General features: G+C 37.8%; 1 protein-coding gene across 3 annotated transcripts in view; it reads left to right on the top strand.

Moving 5' to 3' along the window:
* The window catches only part of PLCL1 (phospholipase C like 1 (inactive)), a 332,470-nt gene that overhangs the window by 194,697 nt on the left and 111,917 nt on the right, over positions 1-25,856 (top strand). The window contains exon 1 of one of the 3 annotated variants that reach the window (XM_053906574.1): positions 17,616-17,651. The exons of the other annotated variants lie outside the window; for them this stretch is intronic. Coding sequence (XP_053762549.1) covers positions 17,619-17,651 — 33 coding nt within the window. The 5' untranslated portion in view covers positions 17,616-17,618. Of the gene's footprint in view, positions 1-17,615; positions 17,652-25,856 lie in introns of those variants that run through there. 3 annotated transcript variants of the gene reach the window in all.

The following is a 25,856-nucleotide window of genomic DNA, read 5'->3' as shown; positions in this document are numbered from 1 at the left end:
TTTTCTCAACGCTTTTTTCTTTATGGATCTTTTTTTTTCTTTTAATGGAGCAAATTTTAGAAAATTTGGTGTAACAATTAAGCTTTTTATAGTTATGAATGATTCAGAGAGTGAGTTGGAGGGAAAGAGAATCAACTGAACAGGGTAGTTATCGTTCCTGTGTTGCAGGGGATAAAACTGAGGCTCAAGTGTTAGTGATATGCCTGTTGTAGGTTGAAGACAGCTCATCACCATATGTACAGATCTGAGGAAATAAAATATCTAGAAAGTTTAGTGATTTTCTTAAAAATATCAGTTGCTGTGTCTAAAGTTTTTCTAACCTCACTAGCACTCTTATTTTAAGAGTAAAAAAATTTTGGGGGCACCTGGGTGGTTCAGTCAGTGAAGTGTCTGACTTTGACTCAGGTCATGATCTCATGGTTCATGGGTTTGAGCTCTGTGCTGACAGCTCAGAGCCTGGAGCCTACTTCAGATTCTGGGTCTCCCTCGCTCTCTGCTCCTCCCCTGCTTGTGCGTGTACGTTCTCTCTCTTTCTCTCTCTTGCTCAAAAATAAATAAATAAACATTGTTTTAAAAAAGTCTAAAAAATGTTCTAGGCCATGTATAATTTCAGTAGAATGAGATCGGGATTGCCGCCGGCCTTCCTTTTTCTACATGAAATTTTAAATGAACGTATACATATCAGATGGTGCTTTCTGTGTTTCAGATGCCTTCTGGTCAAAACCCTGATAGGATTTATCCTGTTTTCAATTTAGTAAAAATAAGAAATTATTTTTATCCTTCAAACAGTTTCTTTTTTCCCCACTCTGAGTATTTCCAATTCCTTATTTCCCCCCCTGACTAAAGTAAAACTAGTTATCCTTCATGTGACACAAAGAGAGAAAGGTCACAGTCATCTTCTTATTACACAAACCTTCTGTACCTCATAGCACTGTTGACCTTTTTCTATTCAGAGAGAAGGGTATTAATTGCCTGCTCACCAAGTTTCTAAGCATTTGATGTTCAGAGTTGTTATAAAAGCAAATTTGAAGTTTCATGGAATTGTTTTCTTTGATTGAAGTGGTGGGCTCCTAATGTGGCTTCTACCTGGCCTCTTCCTACAAACGGTTCTATCTTGGAACTTGCTTTTACTTTTTACAGAACATACATTTTAAGTCTATTCTAAGAGAAGAGATTGCAAACAAATACACAATGATTTTCAAACATTCTACAATTGGATACAGTTGGGTTTAGAGAAATTGAATAAATAAATGAAAAAAGAAATGAATGACAGTTTTTAATTTGGTATATTTACAGCATAGCAATGAAGGAGTAACTAGCTTTACTTCATTATTCACACCATGGTCATGAAATTTAGCTGGTGTTTAACTCTCTGATGTTTAGGCTAAGACTAACTTAATTTCCTAAAGACTTTCTGTCTGGAGGAAGGTGATGCTTCCTGTCTGGCTTTTCTGATGGTCTCACAACTTAATTATTTCTGTCATGTCCCATTGCTTACTGCATGTCATTGTAAAGGTCCAGCACTAGAAAGTGCAGATTAATTTTTGTCTGTCTTATCAAGTTTAGGAGATGTAATTGTTTTAGAGTATAATTTAAAAATTCTCACAAGCACATAACAACTCTTCTACTGGCACCATTAGAAATTAAATACTTTCTGTGGCGAGGATGAGAATTACATTAGGTTTGGGATCTAAATTGCTTTGGTGGTAGGCAGTTTTATGTGTTGTTGTTACTGTACCTTTGAGGAACAATCAGAACACAGGATGAGCAGTATTTTAGACAAATAGGTAGAGGGATATCCCTTGTGGGTCAGTAGCTACACTTGGCATTACCAAATGGAGACTTGACATCGCCAGATGGAACCCTTTTCTAAGTATAGGCTAATGGAAGCCCCCTGTAGCCAGTGCTGGAGTGGCTTATCACTCCTCCAGTCTCATCTCTTTCTCCCTTGTTTTTGTTGAGCTAGGGAAGGGGAATACTGCCTGGTGATGGTGATGGCATCTCACTTTGTCCTCCAAAGTTTTGGATTTCAAAATTACTAATATTAAAAGGCTTTCCTCAAACTGGGGGCAGGAAGACAAAAGAAATTCAGAAGAGAGCAAAGAAGGTGGAAACAGAGTTATTAATAGCCTTCCCCTGATTGTATGGGATTCATATGGTTATCTAATGTATATGTACAAATGCAACTTACTAGCAATAATATGATGATAAAAGTGGTAGTTATCACTTACTGGGCACTTACTATATGCTTGATGCCCATAGCAACTGTCTTAATTCATTATTGTAGTTAATTTCCTTGACTGCTCTATGAGGAAGTGCACTGTTACTGGAGCTTAGAGAGTTTAGTGCAGCAACATAGCCACATTTATAGAGTTGGTGATTTGCAGAGGCAGAGATCTGAACAAGGTGTTTTCTACTCTATTTTCTCTGCTTTGACCCAGGAGGCATGTTAGGTACCTGTACAAGAACTAGTGAGTGTTGTTACAGAGACCATAGACTTGCCATGTTCCTAGGGCACATCTGCCAAAGATTTCCTCTTTTGCTTCATTTCACATTTTGTTCAAGGGTTCAAAATTAACAAATTTAAGTAAAATATCAGTTCGTTAATAAGGTACCCTAAAACATGTTTGAATAAAAACCCATATAATGCCTTAGTTGCTTTAGTAATGTAATGTAAATAAATATTTTCTACTTTTTGTGATTGCATCATTATTGAATTTTTAAAAATATAATTTGTTTTTAACATGATTTAACATGATTGGCTCATCTCCTGGGGGTACAGTTATCAGAATCTTTTGAGTAAATGGGTATGTAGTTTCGAACAACATTTTTAGTATTATAATTGGTTGTTTTTAAATTATGATGTCTACTTTATTTAGAAACATCAGGAATGTTAAAGGAAGGGAAAATTTTATATTTATCAATTCTAAGGATTAACTATTCAGCAGTAATTTTCTTTACCTCTTCTTACACAACACTTTTGGTTTCTATTACTGTTACTTATATTTATGTATTATTTTCCCCCTTGAATTGGAAGCTCTTTGAGTTTTGTTTTGTTTTGTTTTGTTTTCATATCATGGGCCCTCGATAAATATTTGTGTCACAGATGGCTGAATGTTTACTTGTTACTATTAAACTTGTGCCTCTCAATATGTTGGGTGACAATCAGAAACTGATGATAATTATTGTATTAAGAACAATCTAAGAGCACACATCCATCCTATGGCATTGTTATGTAAGGACAGAACCAATAGATTTAGGTTCTCTCTCATTCTTTGGGCATGTAAATGAATCTGTAAAACTCAGTGGAAGTGAAGCCTATTTCTGCATGTGTATTTTAGAGAGACAAGATATTGATTCTCCTCCTTGGAAAAAAAAAGAAAAGTTGATGACTAAAATTTTTTTGTGATCTCTATGACAGTTTTATCACATATATCTCCAAAAAAACTAATTATTTTCTAAGAACACATCTTTCTGTGTGCTAACAGAATATGAAAACCTATCAGTTGCTTTTCTTTCCTTTTCTTTTGTCTTCTTTTTTTAAACCAAAAGCCAAAAGAAGTCAGTCTTTAAATATTTAGATGTTTTTCTCTGAGATAGGGCTGTACTAGGCAAATACACTGGCGTTAACATTTCTAAAGCAGGCTCAAAATAAATGAGATTAAGAAAAAACAAAACAAACTCCTTCCTATCTCTATGTGAATTGTCATTTTAATTAAAGCTGTGTGTCATCAGTGACAGGAGATTGCCCCAGAAAGATAAAGTCAGACTGTGTCTGTCTTTGTCTTTCATGAAGGCAAAAGGAATATGAAAGAAACCAAATAGCTAGATAAACTTGCCATTACAATTAAAAAAATAATTTGCTAAGCATGAGGTGAACTGCATTATTAGTTGATTAACATCCTTTTCTTTAGATTATTACATTTCCTAATCTAATTTATGGGTGGATTTCCTGGTTTGGGGGCTTAAGCTAGTTTGTGCTAGACTCCTCTCACAGGCTGTTTTATGGAGATAAAGGAATCTGGAAACGGAAATCACTTTTTTTGTGGCTTTTGATTTGAATTTTTATTTATTCAGGTTAGTACAAGGTTGTGAGATCAAATAAGAACATACTTGAAAGAACTTTATAAAATGTAAAGTATTACTTGTTATTACCTTAATTATTATTATCTGGACAACAAAGTAAAATGCCTGCGTTTATTTATCCCCTCCTTCTGACCCACATTGTTCTCCTAGGAAATTGGGACTTTTCTTTGGTGTGTTTACTTAGAAGCTAAGAACTGCGACTTGAGGTTTGCTTTTCAAGGGGCCTTAGTCCAAAATCAAACAAATACAGGATCATCAGGTGGCACACAGAGAGCAGCGTCATCATCCTTCTCATTGCTTGGGCCAAGTTGAAAATGTGCTTTATTGTGGAATAGGTAAAACTTGAATCTTGTTAATGGAGAAGAGAAGAATAATTTTAGTGATGAAGGCAAACCTGAATCTGAAGCTCACAGATCAAATGCAATCAGAGAAGCAATGAGGACTATTCAGTGCACTTAACACACAAAAATACCAGGAGCAGCATTAACATCTTTCTAAGGCCTTGTCATAGTTAAACCCAGTCATCTGAAATGACTTCGGTGACTTTTCTCCCCCCAAAAGTTCACATTCCCTGCTGCAGGGAGAGCCCTATTTTCCAAAGAATTGCCCCATCAGGGGAGAGAACCCAGACAGAGGGGCCTGGAACTAACTGGCTTCAAGACTGCTCCAAATGAGAGCACCGTGAAGATGGAGATTCAGAGATATCAGGTGTTCTTAAATGAGACACATTGTACTGGTGTTGTTTCCTCATAGGAGCCACTACAGTGTAAGCCCCTTGAGGACAGCATGTGAGTTTCTGTATTTCCATCATACATACCCAAGTTTCTTATATTCACCACATACATATGGTTGAATGAATGAGTACCCCTATGTCCACACTGCCAGCATGTAGAACTCTTTATCCAACCTCATCTTGCTTCCTTTGTGCAACATTGGACAAACACCTTTCCTGTTTGCCACTATTCTTAACTTTCCTGATTGTCCTTTTACATGATGTATTGCTACTTCTTCCTTTCTCTGAGTCCCAGTCCCCACCCCTTCAAGCTGGCTATTGCCTATGATTCTGTTCCCAGCCCTCTTCTTTAGATTTTTTGTCTGTCTGTGCATTAGAATCACCTACTGCTCTGACCCTGCAATAACACTTGTACATGAGTGTGTGCATGTGTGTGTGTGTGTGTGTGTGTGTGTGTGTGGTGCATACTTTTGTGAAATGTTTGTAAGTTACAGACTTAATGTCCCTTTATACATCAGTGTATATTTCTAAAACCAGAAACATTCTTTCATATAACAATTATCATGATCAGAAAATTAACATCAATAATACTACTATCTAACCTACAGACTTCCTTCAAATTCTGTCACTAGGACACTAATGTCCTTTATAGCAAAAGGAAAAAAAGAGCCACAATTTTTGTGGTATAGGAATTCAATCCAGGATCACAAGTTGTGTTTTATTCTCATTTTTTTTGTAGTCTCTTTTAATTTGGAGTTCTTCAGTATTTCTTTGTTTTTCATGACCTTGACATTTTTGAAGTGTACAGGCCAGTTATTTTGGGTTTGTCTGATGTTTCCTAATGATTAGATTTAGATTTTACATTTTTGGCAGGAATAGCACAGAAATGATGTGCTCTTTTTAATGTCTCTCTCAGGGGCACATGATATCTACTTGTGACATTATTTGTGGTCACTTAGTTAATGTGTTGTCTGTCATATCTCTGTGCTGTAAAATTATTCTCTTCCTCTTATATTTAATAGCTGTCTTGTGGGGAGATACTTTGAGACTCCAAGAATAAATACATATTGTGGATAATGAAAAGTCAGGTTTCTCATTGTTGGAAAAGGGCAACACGAATGTAGAAAGGTAGACGTTTAGAATGAACCCATGTGGTGTTGGATTGGATTAGAGACAATAGTATGCTCCTGGTTTTTATATCTATATAGATATGTCCTTCCATCCATCCTCCTAGCTCTGTCCTCTGAGAGGATAAATAGGTAATAATAACTTAGTAACAATGGGCACAACTAATATTCTATCTTGTTTTCCAAATGCCATTCTCCAATAAAAATTGACCAAGGAAAGAACAAGATAAGCCTGGAACAGCTTGTTTTACCAGAAAGTAAGGAAGTGAGCAAGAATGATAGAGGCATGTCAAAAGGCCACAGGAGCCAGCTTGAAGGGCTACTCCCACTGAACATAAAAGTAATTGATGGTAAACAGAATAAAATAAGAATTCATGAATCTGAACACAAGCAAACAAATAAATGAGAAAGGAAAGTTATTCCTTACAACAGAATTCCAACAAATAAATGTAGGAGAAATGACTGAATGAAAATCACCACGAGTCAGCTACCATAGTAACTTCTTTGAGGCAAGAATCATCAATGGATTCTTCCCACATTTAATAATGTTAGGTATGCTCTTCCTGACTCCTCCCACCCATTCAGCATATGGCGTTCAGCACACGATTATGTCAAATCTCTTCATAAGCTGGCCTTCCTTCTGCCCATCCTGTCATGTGCCCGAGTATCTAAGACAAGAAATAAATACCCTGCTTTCTCACTATTGATTAATATCTTATCCCATTATTTAGGTTTTCCAAGAAAACATTTAGCTTATATTATATCAGTCCATAACAAGATAAGAGCTAGAGAAATTCCCTGGAAACGTCTTCCCCTGACAACTAATGCAACTGTATTTTCAAACACACCATTGGTGAAATATAGAAAGGTAAGAGGGGGCTGTCTGTCTGGAAAGCAGTCAAAATGGAATCTGTTGGGGGCAAATAAAACTTTCTGGGCCTACTCTCATATCTTAAGATACATTGGTAGGCAATTTCTTTGGCTTTGGAGAAAGGTATTAAGAACTGACCTAAGATGATGGTCATGCGTAGCCCTTAGTGTTTTTAAACATTTTGTTTTGTTTTGCTTTTTTCCCTTTGCTTCACAGTCATCAGACACAGAATGTGAAGGAGTTTCAGGAATATTTTAACCAGTTTTTTGCTTATAGTTTCCTTTTTATGTATGCACAACAGTGGTATTTGATAATGTGTCTAAGTAGGTCTAAAAAAGCTTTCTCGAGAAGTATAAAGAAAAATTCTAAGTGATTAGAAAGTGAGCTGTAGTATAGTTGGCAGCCTATCTTATTTTTTAATGGTGCATAAAATAATGGCTTATCTTACAAGTGATGGCATCTCAGATGCTATTAAAGCTGATCTTTGCAGCTTTTGTATGTTGGCTTTTCAGCCAGGGAGAGACGAAAGAGCAGGCAGGAAAGAATATTAAATATATAACAGTAATACTATTTATTGAGTAGCTACTATAGGCCAGTGTTAGGCTAAGTGCCTTATGTATATCAATACATGTAATTCTCCCCAAAAAGTCTGAGAGAGAGAGTTATTGGTTCATAATTCACAAGAGATTTGAGGTATCATCTACTGCAAACTTTGCTACTATATATATATATATATATATATATATATATATAATAAAAGTAAGTCTCAGACTAAATACTTCTATACACAGAAACATTTACTAAATAAACACTTATTAGCAAGCAAGGAAGAAAGAAAAACAAAACAGTTTATATGGCTTGTTTTATGCTTGTTGGGAAGCCCCAGTTCTACTACTTTGCGTAAAGCTTACTTCATGCACATAAAGATTCAGAAGCTGATTTCTGTTACCCTTATTACAACTATTGGGCAACCTCAAATCTTTTTAAACCAACAGGTGGATACAAGGTCATGTAGAGATCAAGTCTCAGGTCCATCCCCACGGGGAGAATCTCTATGAATGGTTGGTTATATTCTGTTCACACTAGAGTAGAGGGTGTCTCTAAAATATTTTTTGTTGCTCCACTATTCTTAACTGTCTTTAATTTTAATTATAAGAGTCTGTTTCTATAGTCTAAAAATTAATCTGCCATTAGATTCACCAAGTAAAATACATTGCTAACTTTCATTACATTGATGATCAGGGTCTTAGGTGTTAATATAGATAATAGAAATCCTTAGACTGTAATAAAAATGTGGCTAATAGAAGTTTTTATAGCAGTTGCCTCTAGAGTGTTCTCTTTCCAGTTAGATGTGGGCTGAATGTGGAATCTTGCTTAGGGCAACCTACTACTGCAGAGTTAAAAATTGAACTAACTAGCATGTGCACAATATCACTCTGCCCATGCAGGAGTTTTGAACATCGAGTACCTACGTTGTAATGGAACTAGGGGAGGAGGAGATGGTCTCCTACATCCTAGGATGTACCTAGGAATCCTAGTCCCATGAGGTCCTTGATGAAAACAAAGTCCTTGATCAAATGCATTGGGAAAAACCTACATTCTGTAGTACCATCGCAGAAATTAAAAATGCACATTAGCGGGGTGCCTGGGTGGCTCAGTCGGTTAAGCGGCCGACTTTGGCTCAGGTCATGATCTCGCGGTCCGTGAGTTCGAGCCCCGCGTCGGGCTCTGTGCTGACAGCTCAGAGCCTGGAGCCTGTTTCAGATTCTGTGTCTCCCTCTCTCTGACCCTCCCCCGTTCATGCTCTGTCTCTCTCTGTCTCAAAAATAAATAAACATAAAAAAAAATTAAAAAAAAATGCACATTAGCTATTAAGTGGTCACTTTCCTGCAATAAAGGAACCTGCTTAACTTTGTTTGACCCTGCATTTCCCAAACTTAGTAGACCACAGAGTCCTGTTGTTCATTGCATCCCTGAAATTAGTTTTCCTTGGGGCACACTTTAGAAAATACTGCTCTAGAGATTATAGAAGCAACTTTTTTTTTTTTTTTAATGTTTACTTTTGAGAGAGAGAGAGACAGAGCATGAGCAGGGAGAGGGAGAGGGGGAGACACAGAATCTGAAGCAGGCTCCAGGCTCTGAGCTGTCAGCACAGAGCCCCATGTGGGGCACAAAGCCTGATGTGGGGCACAGAGCTTGCTTGATGTGGGGCTCGAACTTACGAACCATGAGATCATGACCTGAGCCGAAGTCAGATGCTTAACTGACTGAGCCACCCAGGTACCCCTAGAAGAAAGTTTTCTTAACCAACACCCACTCAACTGACATTCCTTTCCTAAAACTTGAGATAGCAGTCTCCTCTCTAGCATGCTCTCCTATCACTGGAGTTGTTTGCTTACAAAGAGTCAATTGAGTTTTTTTCCAAAACCTAGTTATTCCATTTGTCATTGTAATTACAATTACATAACTTAATTAAATATTACATAATCCTGTGACTTGTGAGTATAAATATAAAGAGTTAATTGTTTCTCTGAAAAATAAATTGAATGCTTCAGAAAGGGGACTAGTTGCAAGTATTGTTAAATTAGATGATAGGAAGATAACTATTAAAGATTTGGGAAAAAATAATAAAAAAATTATTTTTAGATTTTTTTGCAAGTATCTTTTAAGTTACTGATGCATTTTAAAGACTGAAATATATCATTACTCAAGAAAGATTAAATGGAGAACATAAATTAGTGGAACCATACTCAAGTGTAAGGCTTTGAGTATAGTTCCACTAATTTATTACATAAATTAAATTTTTATTATTTCCTGATTTTACTGAATTTTTTGATTAAGTGACTAATTACAATTTCTGTAGGTGTCAGATAAAAGGGCTGTATCCTAGTGAAAGAGAATTGAAGAGTTTTGTATATACCCTATGGTATGTTTTTAAATATTTAAGACCGATTTTGTCCATGTCTCTCAAGCTAGTCTCAGTTGTCTTTAGAACCTTCTTTACTTGCTACCTTTTTTTTTTTTTTTTTTTTTTTGGCTTTATTGCAAGTCCATGGGTTTGCTTAGTGTCCATAATGCTGTTTAAAAATGAGGGTTAAATTTTAATTTCCCTCTGGGAGTTATCCATACATATACACATGTGCATCTTTTTGAATTCTGTCCTCTGTTTTTGGTTTCTGTGGGGACAAATTTTATTTGTCTTATTTATGTATTTTTCAGTATTATTTTATAGTCAAAGTTCTTGAAAGAATGTGCAGCAAATTACATTTGATTTCTATCTGGATTCTCTTAGGCTTGGTCCCATGGCAGAGCCTATAATTTAAGTTAGGGTTATGTTGCTATTTAAGAATTTTTAGCATCTGTACTCATATGTGCTATGCAAACAAAACAATTATTCTATTGTGGACCAATTTTTTCTTCTGAAATATGTAACACAACAGTTATTTTTCTAGTTTAATTAGGGCTGTGTTTGTATAAAGATCTACGTTTATAAAAGCAGTGAAGCAAAGACAATGTAGAAAAGAAAAAGAGAAAGTATTGCCTGATTCTTTCATTAAAGAAAAAAAAGGGGAGGATTCAGACAAATTTGGAATTCACTCAGTTTTTTATCTTATATTTTTTTTCACAAGTACCAGACATGGAGCTGTAAGATAGTAATTTGTCAAACCACATATTAAGCTGGTATTTGATATGAAAAGAATATTTCCACCCAGTATAATATTGCTTTTTTAAAGCATTAAAAACCCTTATATGAGGGTGGTAATTGAGTGAATACTTTACAAAAAACCCTGTGTGCTTCATTATGACACATTTCCTGTGCATTTTTTGGGAGGGCAACCATGTCAGAATGTGGAGGGACCAAATAGAGGTATAGAGCCATCTCTTTTCACTCCGGAGTAGTAGTTGGCATGAATGTTTTGGTATCTGCAGGTAGTTGTTTTAAACTCAATATGGAAGAATCGGGGTGTCTGGGTGGCTCAGTTGCTTGAGTGTCTAACTCTTGATTTTGGCTCGGGTCATGCATGATCTCATAGTCATAAGATCAAGCTCGGTGTTGGGCTCAGCCCCGGACAGGGAGTCTGCTTGGGATTCTCTCACTCTGTTCTTCACTGCTCACACTCTCTCTCAAAACAAACAACAAACATGGAAAAATTATTTTATTTTATTTTATTTTTCAATATATGAAATTTATTGTCAAATTGGTTTCCATACAACACCCAGTGCTCATCCCAAAAGGTGCCCTCCTCAATACCCATCACCCACCCTCCCCTCCCTCCCACCCCCCATCAACCCTCAGTTTGTTCTCAGTTTTTAAGAGTCTCTTATGCTTGACTCTCTCCCACTCTAACCTCTTTTTTTTTTCCCTTCCCCTCCCCCATGGGTTTCTGTTAAGTTTCTCAGGATCCACATAAGAGTGAAAACATATGGTATCTGTCTTTCTCTGTATGGCTTATTTCACTTAGCATAACACTCTCCAGTTCCATCCACGTTGCTACAAAGGGCCATATTTCGTTCTTTCTCATTGCCATGTAGTACTCCATTGTGTATATAAACCTCAATTTCTTTATCCATTCATCAGTTGATGGACATTTAGGCTCTTTCCATCATTTGGCTATTGTTGAGAGTGCTGCTGTAAACATTGGGGTACAAGTGCCCCTATGCATCAGTACTCCTGTATCCCTTGGGTAAATTCCTAGCAGTGCTATTGCTGGGTCATAGGGTAGGTCTATTTTTAATTTTCTGAGGAACCTCCACACTGTTTTCCAGAGTGGCTGCACCAGTTTGCATTCCCACCAACAGTGCAAGAGGGTTCCCGTTTCTCCACATCCTCTCCAGCATCTATAGTCTCCTGATTTGTTCATTTTAGCCACTCTGACTGGCGTGAGGTGATATCTGAGTCTGGTTTTGATTTGTATTTCCCTGATAAGGAGTGACGTTGAGCATATGGAAAAATTATTTTAAACTGTAGTGATTTCCCTGCCTACACTTCATTGTAAGCAGCATGGATTATTTCCTATCAGAGCCTAGAGACATTTTAGGAGGCTTTTTGATATTATGTTGAAATCTTGTAGTTAGTGACATAATTTTCTATCACGCCTTTTGTGGAATTGATACATAATGACTTCTCAGAATTTGTTTATTATTGTAACAATTGAATCCTTTCTTGTTTTTCAGTACACCTCCATATACTGTTTTCTTTTTTTTTTAAATTTTTTTAATGTTTAAATTTGAGAGAGAGAGAGAGAGACAGAGACAGAGACAGAGACAAAGAGGGAGATGGAGTGTGAGTGGGGAAGGTCAGAGAGAGAGGGCAGAATCTGAAACAGGCTCCAGGCTCTGAGCTGTCATCACAGAGCCTGACGTGGGTCTCAAACCCATGGACTGCGAGATCATGACCTGAGCAGAAGTTGGATGCTTAACCGACTGAGCCACCCGGGTGCCCCTGTTTTCTTTATTTTGTAAGTCCATGAAGGAGAGATGACTTCTATTTTTGTACCATTGTAACTGAACTCTTGAACCTCCCCTTCTTAGGGGTTTTTCATGTTTCTGATCATTTTGTTGTGGCTACCAGATTTCTTTTTGCTTCTTTAGGGTTGATTTATAGGATCACAATAGTACTTTGAGAAACTTGGGGAGCTTTTATGATGTAGGAAGAGTAGAGATTTTAAATGTTAAATCACATTGCTCATTCACTCATTTGGTAAACATTTATGAGTCAAATAACTGCTAAGAACTAGAGATACTAAGATGAATGAGAGAACTTTCAAAAGTTTGCTCAATATTCCTTCTCAGTTGCTACTATCTAGAAAATGTATAGTAAGTACTATACAAAAATGTAGTTGAAATGGAGAAACAAGGTTGTTTGCTAGAATGGGCAAACATATCTCTTGATCTCCATGAAAACCATTAGGGTGACATTGAGATTAGAGTTACGGAGAGGGAATGGACATTGTATCCTAAAGAGTGCTCCAGAAGTAATATTTGCAGTAATATTTTCTTCAGGTGTACCTCCTTTTTTGACTCTTATCTTGTAATAGAAGTCATAAAACATGCTGATGATCCCGGCATTGAGGGCTAATTGAGGAACACAGGGGAAAATAGAGGCAAAATGGGACAGGAATTTTATTGGGTGAGCATTAGCTTATTTGAAAAATGGGCTTTTGGGCTTCATGTTTTGGACAATCAGCATAGTGGTTTGTTTCAATGATTATTTCACAGGAGGTAATATTTGTAACTTTTGCTCTCTTGGAGAATGCAACCATTGTAGTACTCTGACATGGTGTTGAGGGCAATAAGTAGGGAAAGGAGGCCTCTTTTCATCTCTGTGCCAAGGTCGGTTATTGGGCCTTCCTTGGCCTGGTGGAGACAGAGGGGAAACAAACAGACCCCTAGTGCCCAGCAATGGTGTAATGCTTTCAGACTACTGCGCCATGGTGGGTGGAATTTCACTTTCTGGCAAGGACCTGAAGAGGTTTATGAGCTTTCCTATGAATTGCTTTCTTTTCCCAACTTCTGAAAGGTTGTCCTCATTGAGGCCAAGAGGAATGAGGCAAAATGTGGCACACCTTTCTATTCTATAGAATAGAATTTCTATTCTATAGGCTCCATGATGAGTCAAAATGATGAAGCTGATGGCTTTCTAGTTGGAGATAACATTTTAGGTTGTCCTCTCAGCAAACAGGATAAGGAGAGGGCAACAAGCAGATTATAAGGATTATTTAAAATCCTGGTTGGTAGGGAGTTGGGGGTTTTGTGTCTCTTGCATACGTTGCACCTGGTTTGAAATCTTCTCAGTACACTCCCAAAGCTGCTGTGTGGCTGGCAGCAGTGTCGGGTGGAGATCTCTTAATCCCCACACAGATCAGCATCTCTCCAGAATAAATCACTTGTCTTTTTCCTGCCTAACATTGCAGGGGATGGCTTAGAAGGCTAACCCTCAGATTTGAAAAGTCTGCAGATTGCTTCTCTACTTGACAATCTTGAATTTTACTTTGCTGTGCTGGTCTTCTTAGTTTTCTCCAAGGAAATGGATTATATTTTGCTACTGAAGTGCAAATATAATCATTGTTATTTTCTTGTCTTGTGGAGTATATTTTGACTGGAATAAGTAGATAATGTACTGTTTTCAAAGTACCAACCACAGTGGTTTTTTTATTTTAACATTAAGTAATTCATGTATTATTCTTTCTAGGCAATTATAGAATTTTTTAGCTGCTCAGTAGTTTACTAAGCACATATATTTTCAGCACTGTGCAAGGAACTGGGGCAGACAAAAGAAATCTGAGGCACAGTTCCTATCTTCATGTAGCATAGTATTTGTAAAGAAGTGAAACTGAGTCAGAGGAAACAAAGAACAATTAAATGGCCAGCTGTGTAGTGCTCTCTATAGGAACCATATGTAATTTAAAAAAATGAATATAGATGAATGAATGAATGAATGAATGAATTGACAAAAAAGTGTTTGTTCAAGGAAGAAATCATTGTGGACTGCAATCTGTCATGGAGTAGCAGGGATATGAGCAGAGCCACAAATGATGAATAGGATTTGGCAAATAGAGGGAAATGGAGGAAAGATGTTTGAGGTAAAGAGAGCAAAGGTCCGAAGGTAGAGGTGAACATGGCATATGTTTGGGACAGTGAGAGAAAAGGCCAGGCTGACCGGAGGACAAACATTGTATGGGAGAAATAAAACATAAAAATAAAGTTGGGCGTCTCCCCTTCTTCCTTGGTGAGTGAACCTGAATTTTGTGCCTACCCCCAAGCGATGAATCATGATTGGTCTAATCCACTCATGGAAATTCTATTCCCTATTTTCCCAGTCTCCTTTGCAGATAGGACAGCTCTGGACCTCACTCTGGCCAAGCTAAAGAATGCTGATGGTATTTCTGGAAATGTTTTTGCTCTCTTGATAAAATGTTGGAACTCTCTTTTCCCCTCTTTCCACCCTTTAATGAAGATGGAAAGCCTAGAGTCATGCAGCAACTAGGTCCCATGAGGAAAAGGCTGAGAAGTATTCTCTCTGACACTGCTGAAGTGCTTTACCCCACCAACAGCTGTCTGCTTCTAGACTTCCTGTTATGTGAGAAAAACCAACCTATGTTTATGTAAAACACTCTAAGTCATGGGTTTTAAAGTTATTTGATATTATTTTAAGAAGGTTAATCGGTAATAGTGTATAAAGTGAATTGGAAGGGAATAAAAATTGAGGTCATTATCATAACATTATAGGCCTGAGGTAAAGAGGTTTTGGACAAGATTTATGGCAAGGGGAGTAGGAGACAGACAGACATCTCAGAGAAGAAGCAAAAAGATTCAGTACAGATTCAGCAAGGAGATAAGAAGCCACATAACTTTGAAGTTTCTAAACAGGAAGGTAAGTGGGATTGCCATACAGCTTTAGGGATAGGCAAATGATGATAAAAATGAATTCTCTTCTAAAGTATGTAGAGTTTTAGTTAATGATGGGACATCCAAGTGGAAATATTTAGAAATATAGCATTTGAGTTCAGGTGAGTCTATAAGGTAGCTATGACCTCAGGCATGGACAGAAAGAAAAACATTTGATGATGCCTCCAGTTATGAATTGAGAGGAAGAAAAGTGGTTAGCTGTATAACATGGAAACAGAAAAAGGAGATAACACAGGGTTAGAAGATTAAGCAGGATGCAGTGCCATCAAAGCCAAGGGCACATAGTGGGCACCAATAAATGCATGTTTCAGGGAGGAATGAGGTTGTCATCAGTATCCAATGCCCTAGAGAGGTCAAGGAAGATGAGTTCTGAGGAGCAAAGTGAATCTAGTAAAAGTAGGACACCAATGATCTCCAAGATTTACAAGACAGGGATGTCTACAGACTTGAGGGCCATATATCATCTGCCCAGATCTGCAAAGAAGACGGGGCAGTGATTGAAGGGAAGGGAGTAGAAGCTCAAGGTGATAGAGAAAGATCATTCATTGAAGAATTTGGGAATTGAGAAGAAGGGCTGATCCTTGCAAGGGTAGTAGACTTAGCAGAAGCACTGAAAACCAAGAGAGAAGAAGTTAGTGGAAAGGTCCAAACACAAAGCAAAAGTAAGGCCATAGGTGGTACTGGAAAGAGGCTCACATGCTCCTCTGAAGTTGGAGGCAAGGACGACACGGCAGCTGTATAAACTAGTCTGTGGAAGCAAATACACTTTGGTCCGTCTGTCTCCACAGGGTAGGTGAAGTCAGGTGTTAAGAGCTGGGCTGGTGGAGGGAAGAAGTGGAGGGGGGCCCTGGGGAGGGAGGAGGGTGAGAAGGCTAGTGTGCCAGCAAGAGGATCTCCAGAGGACAGAGAACAGATCTGAAGAAAAGTAGGAGAGTAAGGGGGGGGGGGGGATGGTGGTCTGAGAAGAGTAAATGCAGATCTCAGACTTGGAGTGGGACCTTGAGATGGTGAGACTCAGGCATTGCCTGTTAGTGGCCAGACATTTGTTACACTTGTAACACTTGTGACTTGTTATAAGTAGAGATTTGATTCTTGTTCTAATATTATCATTTTTTGGAGAAAACACATAAGCAAAATTATATGGGATTTATTCATTATTATTATTTTTTAATGTTTATTTATTTTTGAGAGAGAGAGAGAGGGAGAGAGCACAAGCAGGGCAGGGCCAGAGAGAGAGGGAGACAGAGGATCTAAAGTGGGTTGTGCGCTGACAGCAGCAAGCCCAATGTGGATCTCGAACATGTGAACTGCGAGATCATGACCTGAACCGAAGTTGGATGCTCAACGAACTGAGTCACCTGGGTGCCCCTTATATGTCATTTATTAAAAAATATACTTAGAAATACAATTTATGCTGAGTGTAAGGTACAAATCTAATGGGCTTTATCTCACTTTGGTAAGACTTTCTCAATATGTAATAAAAAGTTATCTGTGTTCCAATCGTGGCAATATTTTGCCCGTCCACATATTCATCTACATTCTTCTTGGACTCAGCATTGGATTTCTGACAGTGTTTGTTGAAACCTGCCATCCATCCATTCACAGCAGCTTCTCCTAGTAATCTCTGTGAAACACAATTTTTAAACGTCCTTAAAAAAAAGCATACTACTCTAATGAAATGGCAGATGGTGTGTTGCATGATTTCCTAACCGGTGTTACTTCCACACTGTAATTGAACTATATAAAGAACTTTGCTCTCAACTCAGGAGGAATCCTGTGAAACTCAAGTTTTTGTTAACTTATAAAAGGATCATTTCTGTAATACTGGGATTGACTTTCATATGTGTGTGTTCTAGCACTAGTTTTATTATGTAAAACTACACATAAATCGTGAGAGATAAAAATGATGGATACAAATTGTGAGGACTACACAACATACTTTAACATCCTTATTTTCTTCTAATTTTTAATAGTGGGACATTATCATGGTAGACAATTGTAAAAATAGAGAAAAGGAGAAAGGAAGTAAAATTTGCTCCAACTTCCTGGAGGTAAATACTATTAGCTTATTTTTTGGTGGTGTGAGTACCACTTTTTTCCCCCTGAAACTGGGATCATATTAAGCACACTTCTGTTTTCTACTTCAGTAGATCAATTCACTTCTAATTTTAGTTTCATTTTCCGAAAACTCTCAGGTCAGCGAGAAAAGGTGTTCAAAGGAAGTAGTATGCAACATAAGAGTTAACAGAAGGCACAATTTCTGTGCCTGTGTGTTCAGATAGAGAACCTGACTCATTTGTGACCTTCACTAACTTTCTATCCAAAAACTGTGGTTGCAGTGAGTAAAGTCTCCATTGCCCCTAATCTTCAGAAGATAGTGATTTAACCTTTTATGATTTATATTATGTCCTTTTCAGGATTAACTGTAAGTATAGAAAAATCTTAGTTTTATACCTTGATTATAGTTATTTACTTACAGCTTAAAATATATGAATTGATTTTTGGTGATAAGTCTTTTTATGTTGTGAGGTTATTTTTCTTTCAATATTTGTATATAGTTTTTGCATTACATTTTCCAATGGAAATCAAATGTCTATTAGAGTGAATGAACTGAGTGGTCAAGTCAGATTTGCTTTAATCTTCCAGGGATTTTTTAGTTTTATTTAATACTGTAGTCTTATAAGGGTTATGTGTCGTAGGAATGTAGAGAAAATGAAACATACTGCATTCTTTTAGACAGAAAGTTAAACTGTTTGTAATTAGGATATACTATCCTAATTTTTACTACATAGGATATTTTTACTGTTACTTTAACTGTGGTAATATTCAGTTTGTCAATTCATCTTGTTTCATAGACTTTCCATTTTGAAACAATGAAAAGGAATAATTATTTTGCATGAATTTATATTTAATAAAAGCACTTGAGAAGTAACCAGAAGTAGGAGAGAAGGGATATGGATATGCATTCTGGAGTAATGAATTTTAATTACCAGAATTCGGTGGGTCAGTCAAAGACTCAAATGTTAATTTTTTAATAAATAGGCATTTATTTAGGAATTGATTTCTTTGGACTCAGAACATAAAAACAATTGAAAGTTGTCAATAGTAGTACATAGTCACCTGTTTGAGTTTAGCTATCATTATTTCCGGAATAAAATACTCAGGAATAAGGTGAGATATAAGGGGGCACAAAATCTTGGAAGTGAGCCCTACCAGAACACAAATGTACCACTTAATTTCACAGAGATCTTTATTGAGGTATATATGTGTTACCACCCTTAATTTCAATTTAGTGACCAGTCAAAACCTCTTGTTGGGTTGAGTTTGAATTACAGTGGTGACTGGTGGAGTGTTTATATATCATTTGTCTCTTTTGATGTCATATTTTAAGTTTGAGGTCAGCAAACTATGCCCCACAGGCCTAGTCCAGCCTACAGTCTGTTTTTATAAATAAAGCTTTATTAGAACATAGCCACACTCATTTGTTTATGTACTGTTTATACTGTAATGGTAGAATTAAGTAGTCTCAACAGAAGCCATATGGATGACAAAGATTAAAATATTGACTATGTAGTTTTTTATGAAAAGCTTGCTAACTCCTAGTTTAAGTCAAACTTTTCCCTTGTAGTATTCTTCATACTTCATACCTGACAGCATACTATTGTTTACTCATCAATATGGAATCAAATTACCAAGATGCTAAGGGAAATTAGAAAAGAAGTGAAAGGTCTGCATCCTGCCTTGAACTTTTCAGACAAGACATGTATGAAATAACCAGAAAAAATATGACTCTTTATAATCAAGAACTAACTTGTGTGATGGTAGCAAAAACCCTCCTACATTCTATAACATAAATATATGTGAATTGAAAGTCATTTAAATCTGGTCAGAGCCAGAGCTTTCAAAATTACAATGTGAACATACTAATATATTAGGGTATTTTTTGACTTCGTGACTTAGAAGTGGGAGCACTAACTTTTTGTCACAGTTATGTGGTTGGATGTAGGTTAGTCAGAGTTCCAAAGGAGTCTGTGGCTTTTCTAGAAATTACAGAGTCCAGAAGGATGATGTACTGTAAGGCTTTCTTCAGTATGGACTAGGAAAGAAGTAGTTACTTCTGGATAGTTCTGTGGTCAGTGTTTAGGGATGCCCTCACAAGGGGCAGAACATAATTTTAATAAGGATCTAGGTGGAAAGACTTGGGATCAAAACATACCAGATTTCTATCTTCAAAGATTAAATGGAGCTGACAGAAATAACCTGGCACACAAATAAACATATGTGGGGAAAAGAGTGAAATTGGAAGGGGCACCAGAAACAATTATAAATTGGTCTGGACTTATGTGCAACCATGAGCAACACAAGATGGTGTAATTATAATTTGTTTCATTTACTTTTAGTTTTGTACCTTGACTCTCTTGCCTTATGATAAAGCAGGCCCCAGCTTTAGACAGTGAAGTATTTCTGTTCTCTATTGAAATGGCTATTACAGGGAAGTTAAAATCAGAGAGTAAGATACCCACTCAACTTGCATAACTCTTCCATGTGAATGTTGGCAGATTAAGAACCTTCTATAGTAGAACTACTTTGTCACACTGTACCAACTATAAAATGCCATAGAAATCAAAAGAAAGGAAAGGTCAGTTGGTAGCCTGGACCAGCTGGGAAAAATGTGGTGGAAAACATTGGATTTGATCTCAGTTTTGGAGAAAAGTATGAATTTGGTTTGACAGAGAAACAGGATGGTAACTCTGAGATTTAAAAGAGCATGGTTTGTGTGGAAGAAGAGCTTGGATGGAGCGAATGGTTTGTGCCTAGAATTAGTAGATTAGTTGAGTAGTAAGAAAGGTGGAGAGAGGTGAAGGTGGGTGGGTGGCAGATCATACAGGAACTAAGGTCCATTTTGGTCAGCCTGGTTTCTGTGATTGCATTGCATTATCGGGGTGCATGTTTAGTGCTCAGAAGCATTACCTGAATATAGCAAGAGAGGTCAGGTGGTGTGAGTAGATCTTCGTGGTTTGGGAATCACTGGGATTGTTTTGTCTGCTCCTAGTTGTAACTGATGGCAAATCACATTCCCAGAGAGAAGGAACATCAAGTGACTAAAATACAACAGCATAAATCCTCACTCTTAACAGGAAGCACCTGTAGCTTCTGGTCCTCTGCTGTAAACCTTTTATAGAAGATAGGGTATAAATACTAAATAAATAAAATTACTTCCTGATTTTATTTTACTGTACACCTCATTAGACAAAGAGAACAAAGAAAAGATAGAACCTTTCTCTCATTTTCTCCAGTGGACTTCCCTGATGAGTGTTGCCTTTTTAATGAGATCGATGGCAGAGCAAACTTTTCAATGTAGTTTAGCCATAAATTCTCCTAATAGGGAGGGGTGCTGTCCAATACTCCAGGGCATAGTGGTGGAGTTGGCCCAGACTACGGAAGCAGCAGGTGCTTACAGGCCCAGAAATGCCCCGCTCATTAGGACTGTTGTAAATCACAGCATCTTTCACGCCTTTTGAATGAAACTTGGCACCTCCAGTTTACTACTGTGTGGTGGTCACACCGTCCCTGACTGCAAAAATATTAATAGATGGCACCTTCCACACAATGAAACTGGGCATGCCTGCATCAGTAATGATGGACTGGGAGCCTGAAAGATTCTGCAGAGAGGAGAACAAGAGGATACCAAGGAAGCTTTCTTTTCATAACTAAATACTGGTAAATAGAAAGAGTTGATGGGCACATCTATTACCCACAGTGTCACTGTATCCTGGAAGAACTTATATGAAAGTTGTGAGAGAGGCCTTGGCAAGAAGGACTGTCCCAGCACCTGAATCAGCATGGGCCTCGTGGGCTGGGCTGGTTGGGGAGGGCGAGGATTGAGATTTGTGACTCACAGGCTGGCCTCCTGTCGTCTTCAGTCTGTTGTGGAAAAGGTTCTGGCTCACACTGGCTTGGCTGAGCCATGGAAATGATTCTCGCTTAATATTCGGGGCCTCTGTCTGCCAAAGCCTGTTTGTTTTCCTTCTTTTTTCTTCATGGTTGTCATTGTACACAGACAGTGGTAGATGAGATTTGAGACTTAAGGAAATAGACTTTACTAAAAAAGAAAAAGTAACTCTTTTCAGTTCCAATAGCATGGCTAATATTACAGAGCCTTTATTCCTCCTGCATCTTGGGAGGTGGTGGGTTGTGAGGAGCAATTGGGGGAGAAAGAAAAAGAAAAGAAAAAAAGATTCTTATATTTGAATGTATAAAGTGAAGATCTAGTAAAGTATCATTTTGGGAACCTTAAGACTGATAAAAAGAAAAGAAGACAACACTTAATGGAACTCTTTCAGTGTAAAGTTGAATTTTAAAGGATTATTTTGTCTGATGTGTGCCATGGGAAGAAACATAAATCTGATAGCATTCCTTGGACTTCAGTGGTATTTAAGTGAAGACTTACATATTCCAAGTATTATTCACTTGTCCAGTTTGGTTGATATGAAGTGATCTCGAACTAAAAATTCCTCTCTCTAGCTCTTCCCCTAAAAAGTCTCTGTCTTCTTGTACCATTTTGCTTTCATTTGCCACTTCTTCCCTAATTCTTCCTTTATTTTCTCTCAGATGCCAACAACATCTGGAAACTCTCTCTTTAGAGGCTTCTGTGATCCTAGATCATGCAGTTACCCAGTCAACACCTTTGTGAGCTAGTTTTGATTTTGAGAAATTGGTGTTCTTCAAATAGTTTTATTTGAAAGTGCTATGCAATATAATTCTATGAAGGGGAAGCATTTTAACATGGTACAACCACAATGTAGAGAGTGGAAATTAAGTTGAATGAGTTCTATCTCTTTCAAGTTCAGATTGCTAGATTTTTCTGGCTTGGACACAAAATGAAATCAAAATTAAGGATCAGGGATGACAAGAAAGCTATGAGGAGAAAAAGATGGGCCTTGGGAAGGGCACGGAATAATGGATACCAAGAGGAACAAACAAGACGAGTCTTCACATAGATGGAAAGGCATTCCATATGTAATATGGAGACATTAAACATACAGTAGATTTTTAAAAATACACTTTTCATTTTGAAAAAGTTTTATTTTTTTATTTTTGGGTGTTTTGCGATATTTTTAGCTTAATAGAAAAGTTGCAAAGATAGTATAGGTAGTTCTTGTATAGATCCTTTACCCAGCTTTCTCTAATGTTAACATCTTATAGTTCTATATTTTTAATGGTTATGATAAACATGAGTCTGTGGTTTATAGATGTCACTATTTTCTTATATTATTAGAAAAAAATTAGAAGTAAGAAATTTTCTCCTCAAAACATCATATTCTTATTTACACTTTGAGACTCTGTAATAGCTTCTGGGGCTTCTAGTGCCCATAAGGTGTGGTCTGTGAGATTTGGGGAGGGAGAATTGTCTTTCTCACTCCATGACAAATCTTCTGACTTTCCACAAGAGTAAAGTGGGTAAAGTTTGTTTCGGGGCTTTTATCATTCTGTTTTGGACCTTTTCCATTTGTTAATGGTAACTCCTCCTCTGTTTTATAATTAGACTGAGGCTCTCAACATCTCTTCTTTCTCCACTGTTAAAACCTGCTCGTAGGAAAGACTCTCAATTGGATTCAGACCAAGACAAATTAAAAAACAAATGTGACAATAGCTTAAAGAAACTGTCCTTCTTCAGAGCTATTTACATTTTAGCAGGGATGCAAAGTTTTAGGCACAAGCTTCCCAAATTTAAGTATGTTACCATGACATAGTATCCTGGAAAGTTGCTTTTTTTAGGGGGAAAAATCTCATTTTTATAATAAAATGCACATGAAATTATGGTAGAGTATAATGTAAAATTCATGCAGTTTTTAAAGTAAAATTTGTCTTAAATTGGGACTTTTTGGTGGTCTCTGACTTCAGACCCTAGAGATAGTTCACTCTACCTTGAATTATATCTATTATGTTGAAAAGAAAAATTGAAAAGCTACTGCCTTATGCTAACTGATCTAAACTTTGGAAGTGAAATTTTAGCACCAACCAGTACAAATACCCCAGCCTCTAATAACTCATCTTCCCTTTTGATGAACATTTAAAAATGATATATACACACCCAGAGTCCGATTAACCCTCTCTTATCAGATACCATTGAATGTGTATATTTCTGCATTTGATAAACATTTTTTAAATAAACAAATGAATGAAAAGTTGGGGTATTATTTTCAATGTGGGGCCTTTCCTGTTTCCTGAAATCCCACCCTGGAAGCATTCACTTATTCCAGGAAAGCCAGGCCCTGCTAATCAATCCCTCATGTTCTTCTGGGTCTTGGCCTGGCAGGGGAGAACGGATTGACCAGTGCATGAAATGACTTAAGGTGTTGGGGGCCCCTCAGTAAGATGCAGTACTATACTCTTCATTTCTAGTTTTGGAGAAGTTGGGTGCCCTGAGATTAGAGTTATAGTGTCTATTTATTATTTAGAAGTAATCAAACACTATATCCCTTTATGGTGTAAATGTTATAGCTGAAGAATAGCCAGCAAGAGAAGGCAGCAACGGGTGGGGAAGAAAAAGGGGTTTAGAGTTGGAAAGATCAAGGCTCAAAACTTGGCTGTACCATTTGCCCCAGGTTATGGTACTTATCCTCATGAGACTTAATTTCCTAGTATGGAAAGTGAAGACTATCAGTTATCCTCTGTGAAAACTAAATAGAGTATAGTTAGCTCATGAGCTGGTCCTTGGCCTTTTTGCTATTAGAACTATTCCTTGTCTCCCACTTTCCCATTATCTATGACAGAGGCTTCAATTCCTGCAGGCTGATTTCCCAGGTCTGATTCCAGCCACGCGGAGGTACTGGTTGGAGAGGAGAGAGTGCTGTAGGTGTGTTTGCTTTGTGCCTTCAGCTTCTGCAGGACAGGCCCACTGTGGTTCCAGCTTTTTCCATGACTCTGGCCTTGGTGCTAGGAACACCACCTACTCCATTTGTCCTTCCAGCCAGGAGTATTGCTAATCTCTGGGTTGCCTCATTGTTCACTCTTTGCTTCTCAGCTCTTCCAGCACTTGTGTATCCATTCTCTGTATTAAATTCCCTCGTTTTAAACACTTGGAATGGTTTCTATTTAGCTCAGTAGATGGACCCATATTGATACAGCCCATTGAAGTAACCTGTGAGCTGCGGGGAGCTTCAGCTAGGCTGGTTGTGATAGGAATAGAACGGAAGGAGAGATGTGCCCGAAGAAGAGGAAGGAAAAAGGGCAAAGCAGTGACCGACTAGGTAGAAGAGGTGAAGGTCAGGAGAAATCAGGCAGTTCAGATAATAAAGACTGCCACTGATGGAGACAGGCCAATGGAATGGGAGCTTCTTTTGGGTAGAAGCTGAGGGTTTGGTGTAGAACACGCTAGGGAAGAAACGTCATGATGTCACTGTCTCTGCACTCTGCCTTTCACACTTAAGTGTACTGCAGCTGCAGGGATATTTATGGAGTTGTCTCTCTTGGGAAAGGGTAAGGGGAGAAGTTCAGAGGGAAGAGAGAAGGGCAGTGTGTGGCCCAGAAGGGAATGCCCTCTGGCACCTTGCTGAGCTTGGAACGTGTCTCTCCAACATCATGACTCCAGCCTCACCACTGTAACCTTTTCAGGGACTAGAACAGGAGGCTGGCTGCTTACAACCCATTCTTTGCTAGTTGGGCAGCAGCTCTTCCCCAAAGGGACTTGAGATGAGCAGGCTCTTCCTCTTGCCAGTGCAGCATTTGCAAGAGGAGTGCTGTGGGAGGAGATAAAAATTGACTTCCACATGGCCTGCAGACATCAGGAGACATTTTGGGGACCATTTTTAGGTCCAAACTCAATAATCTAAACAGCAGATACTTGAGTTGTGATTTCCCCATGGGTTAAGATAGTTCATAGTGGGGACAGTCAACATTGCTGCAGCAGGCTGGAATCCACTTCCTTAATGTAGTATGGCATTATGAGAATGATCTCTGAGGGAGAGAACCAAGTTCACATCTTCAGGAACAACGTCTAGATATATTAAGAAATGACCTCAGATGAAAAACAAACAAAATCATTCTGGCAAATCAGAGAGAGCACATTACATGGCATTCATGATGTGTTTTATACGTGCATTGGGAAAGAGGAGAGTCTAATAAATGGAGACAAACAGGAACTCTCTTCTCAAACTTACTTTTCCCAAACTTTCTTCCCAGATACTTTTCAGTCACGTTGTGCAGGTCGAAGGTTCTGGGAAGAAACGGCTAGTACTCTGACCTGCCCTCTGCAAATATAACATTTCCTGTTTTGTAGGAGCTTGAGGCTGAAAAATGCACAAACCAACTGATTTAAACTCTTAAACTCCTAATACACGCAAACCTCAAGGTTGAAAGCTGTGTGTGTGTGTGTGTGTGTGTGTGTGTGTGTGTGTGAGAGAGAGAGAGAGAGAGAGAGAGAGAGACAGAGAGAGAGAGAGGAGGAACAGGGATTCCAGATGTTCTTGGAGTGTCATATTATATCTAAATTCCAGATAATCTCCAGTTAATTGAATAATTGATTCAATTAAATATTAAATGCATCAATATTTTATATTTCCCCAAACTAACCTTTTATTTTCTATGGCCTTTTTCAATTCTGAGTGAATTTAGTTTGGCTGAAGAA

Source organism: Panthera pardus, unplaced genomic scaffold (assembly GCF_024362965.1).
Source record: "Panthera pardus isolate Hobbes unplaced genomic scaffold, ASM2436296v1 HiC_scaffold_10, whole genome shotgun sequence".
Lineage (NCBI taxonomy): Eukaryota > Metazoa > Chordata > Mammalia > Carnivora > Felidae > Panthera > Panthera pardus.
Note: the sequence above shows the minus strand (reverse complement) of the source record. Positions and strands in the feature narration are given on the sequence as shown.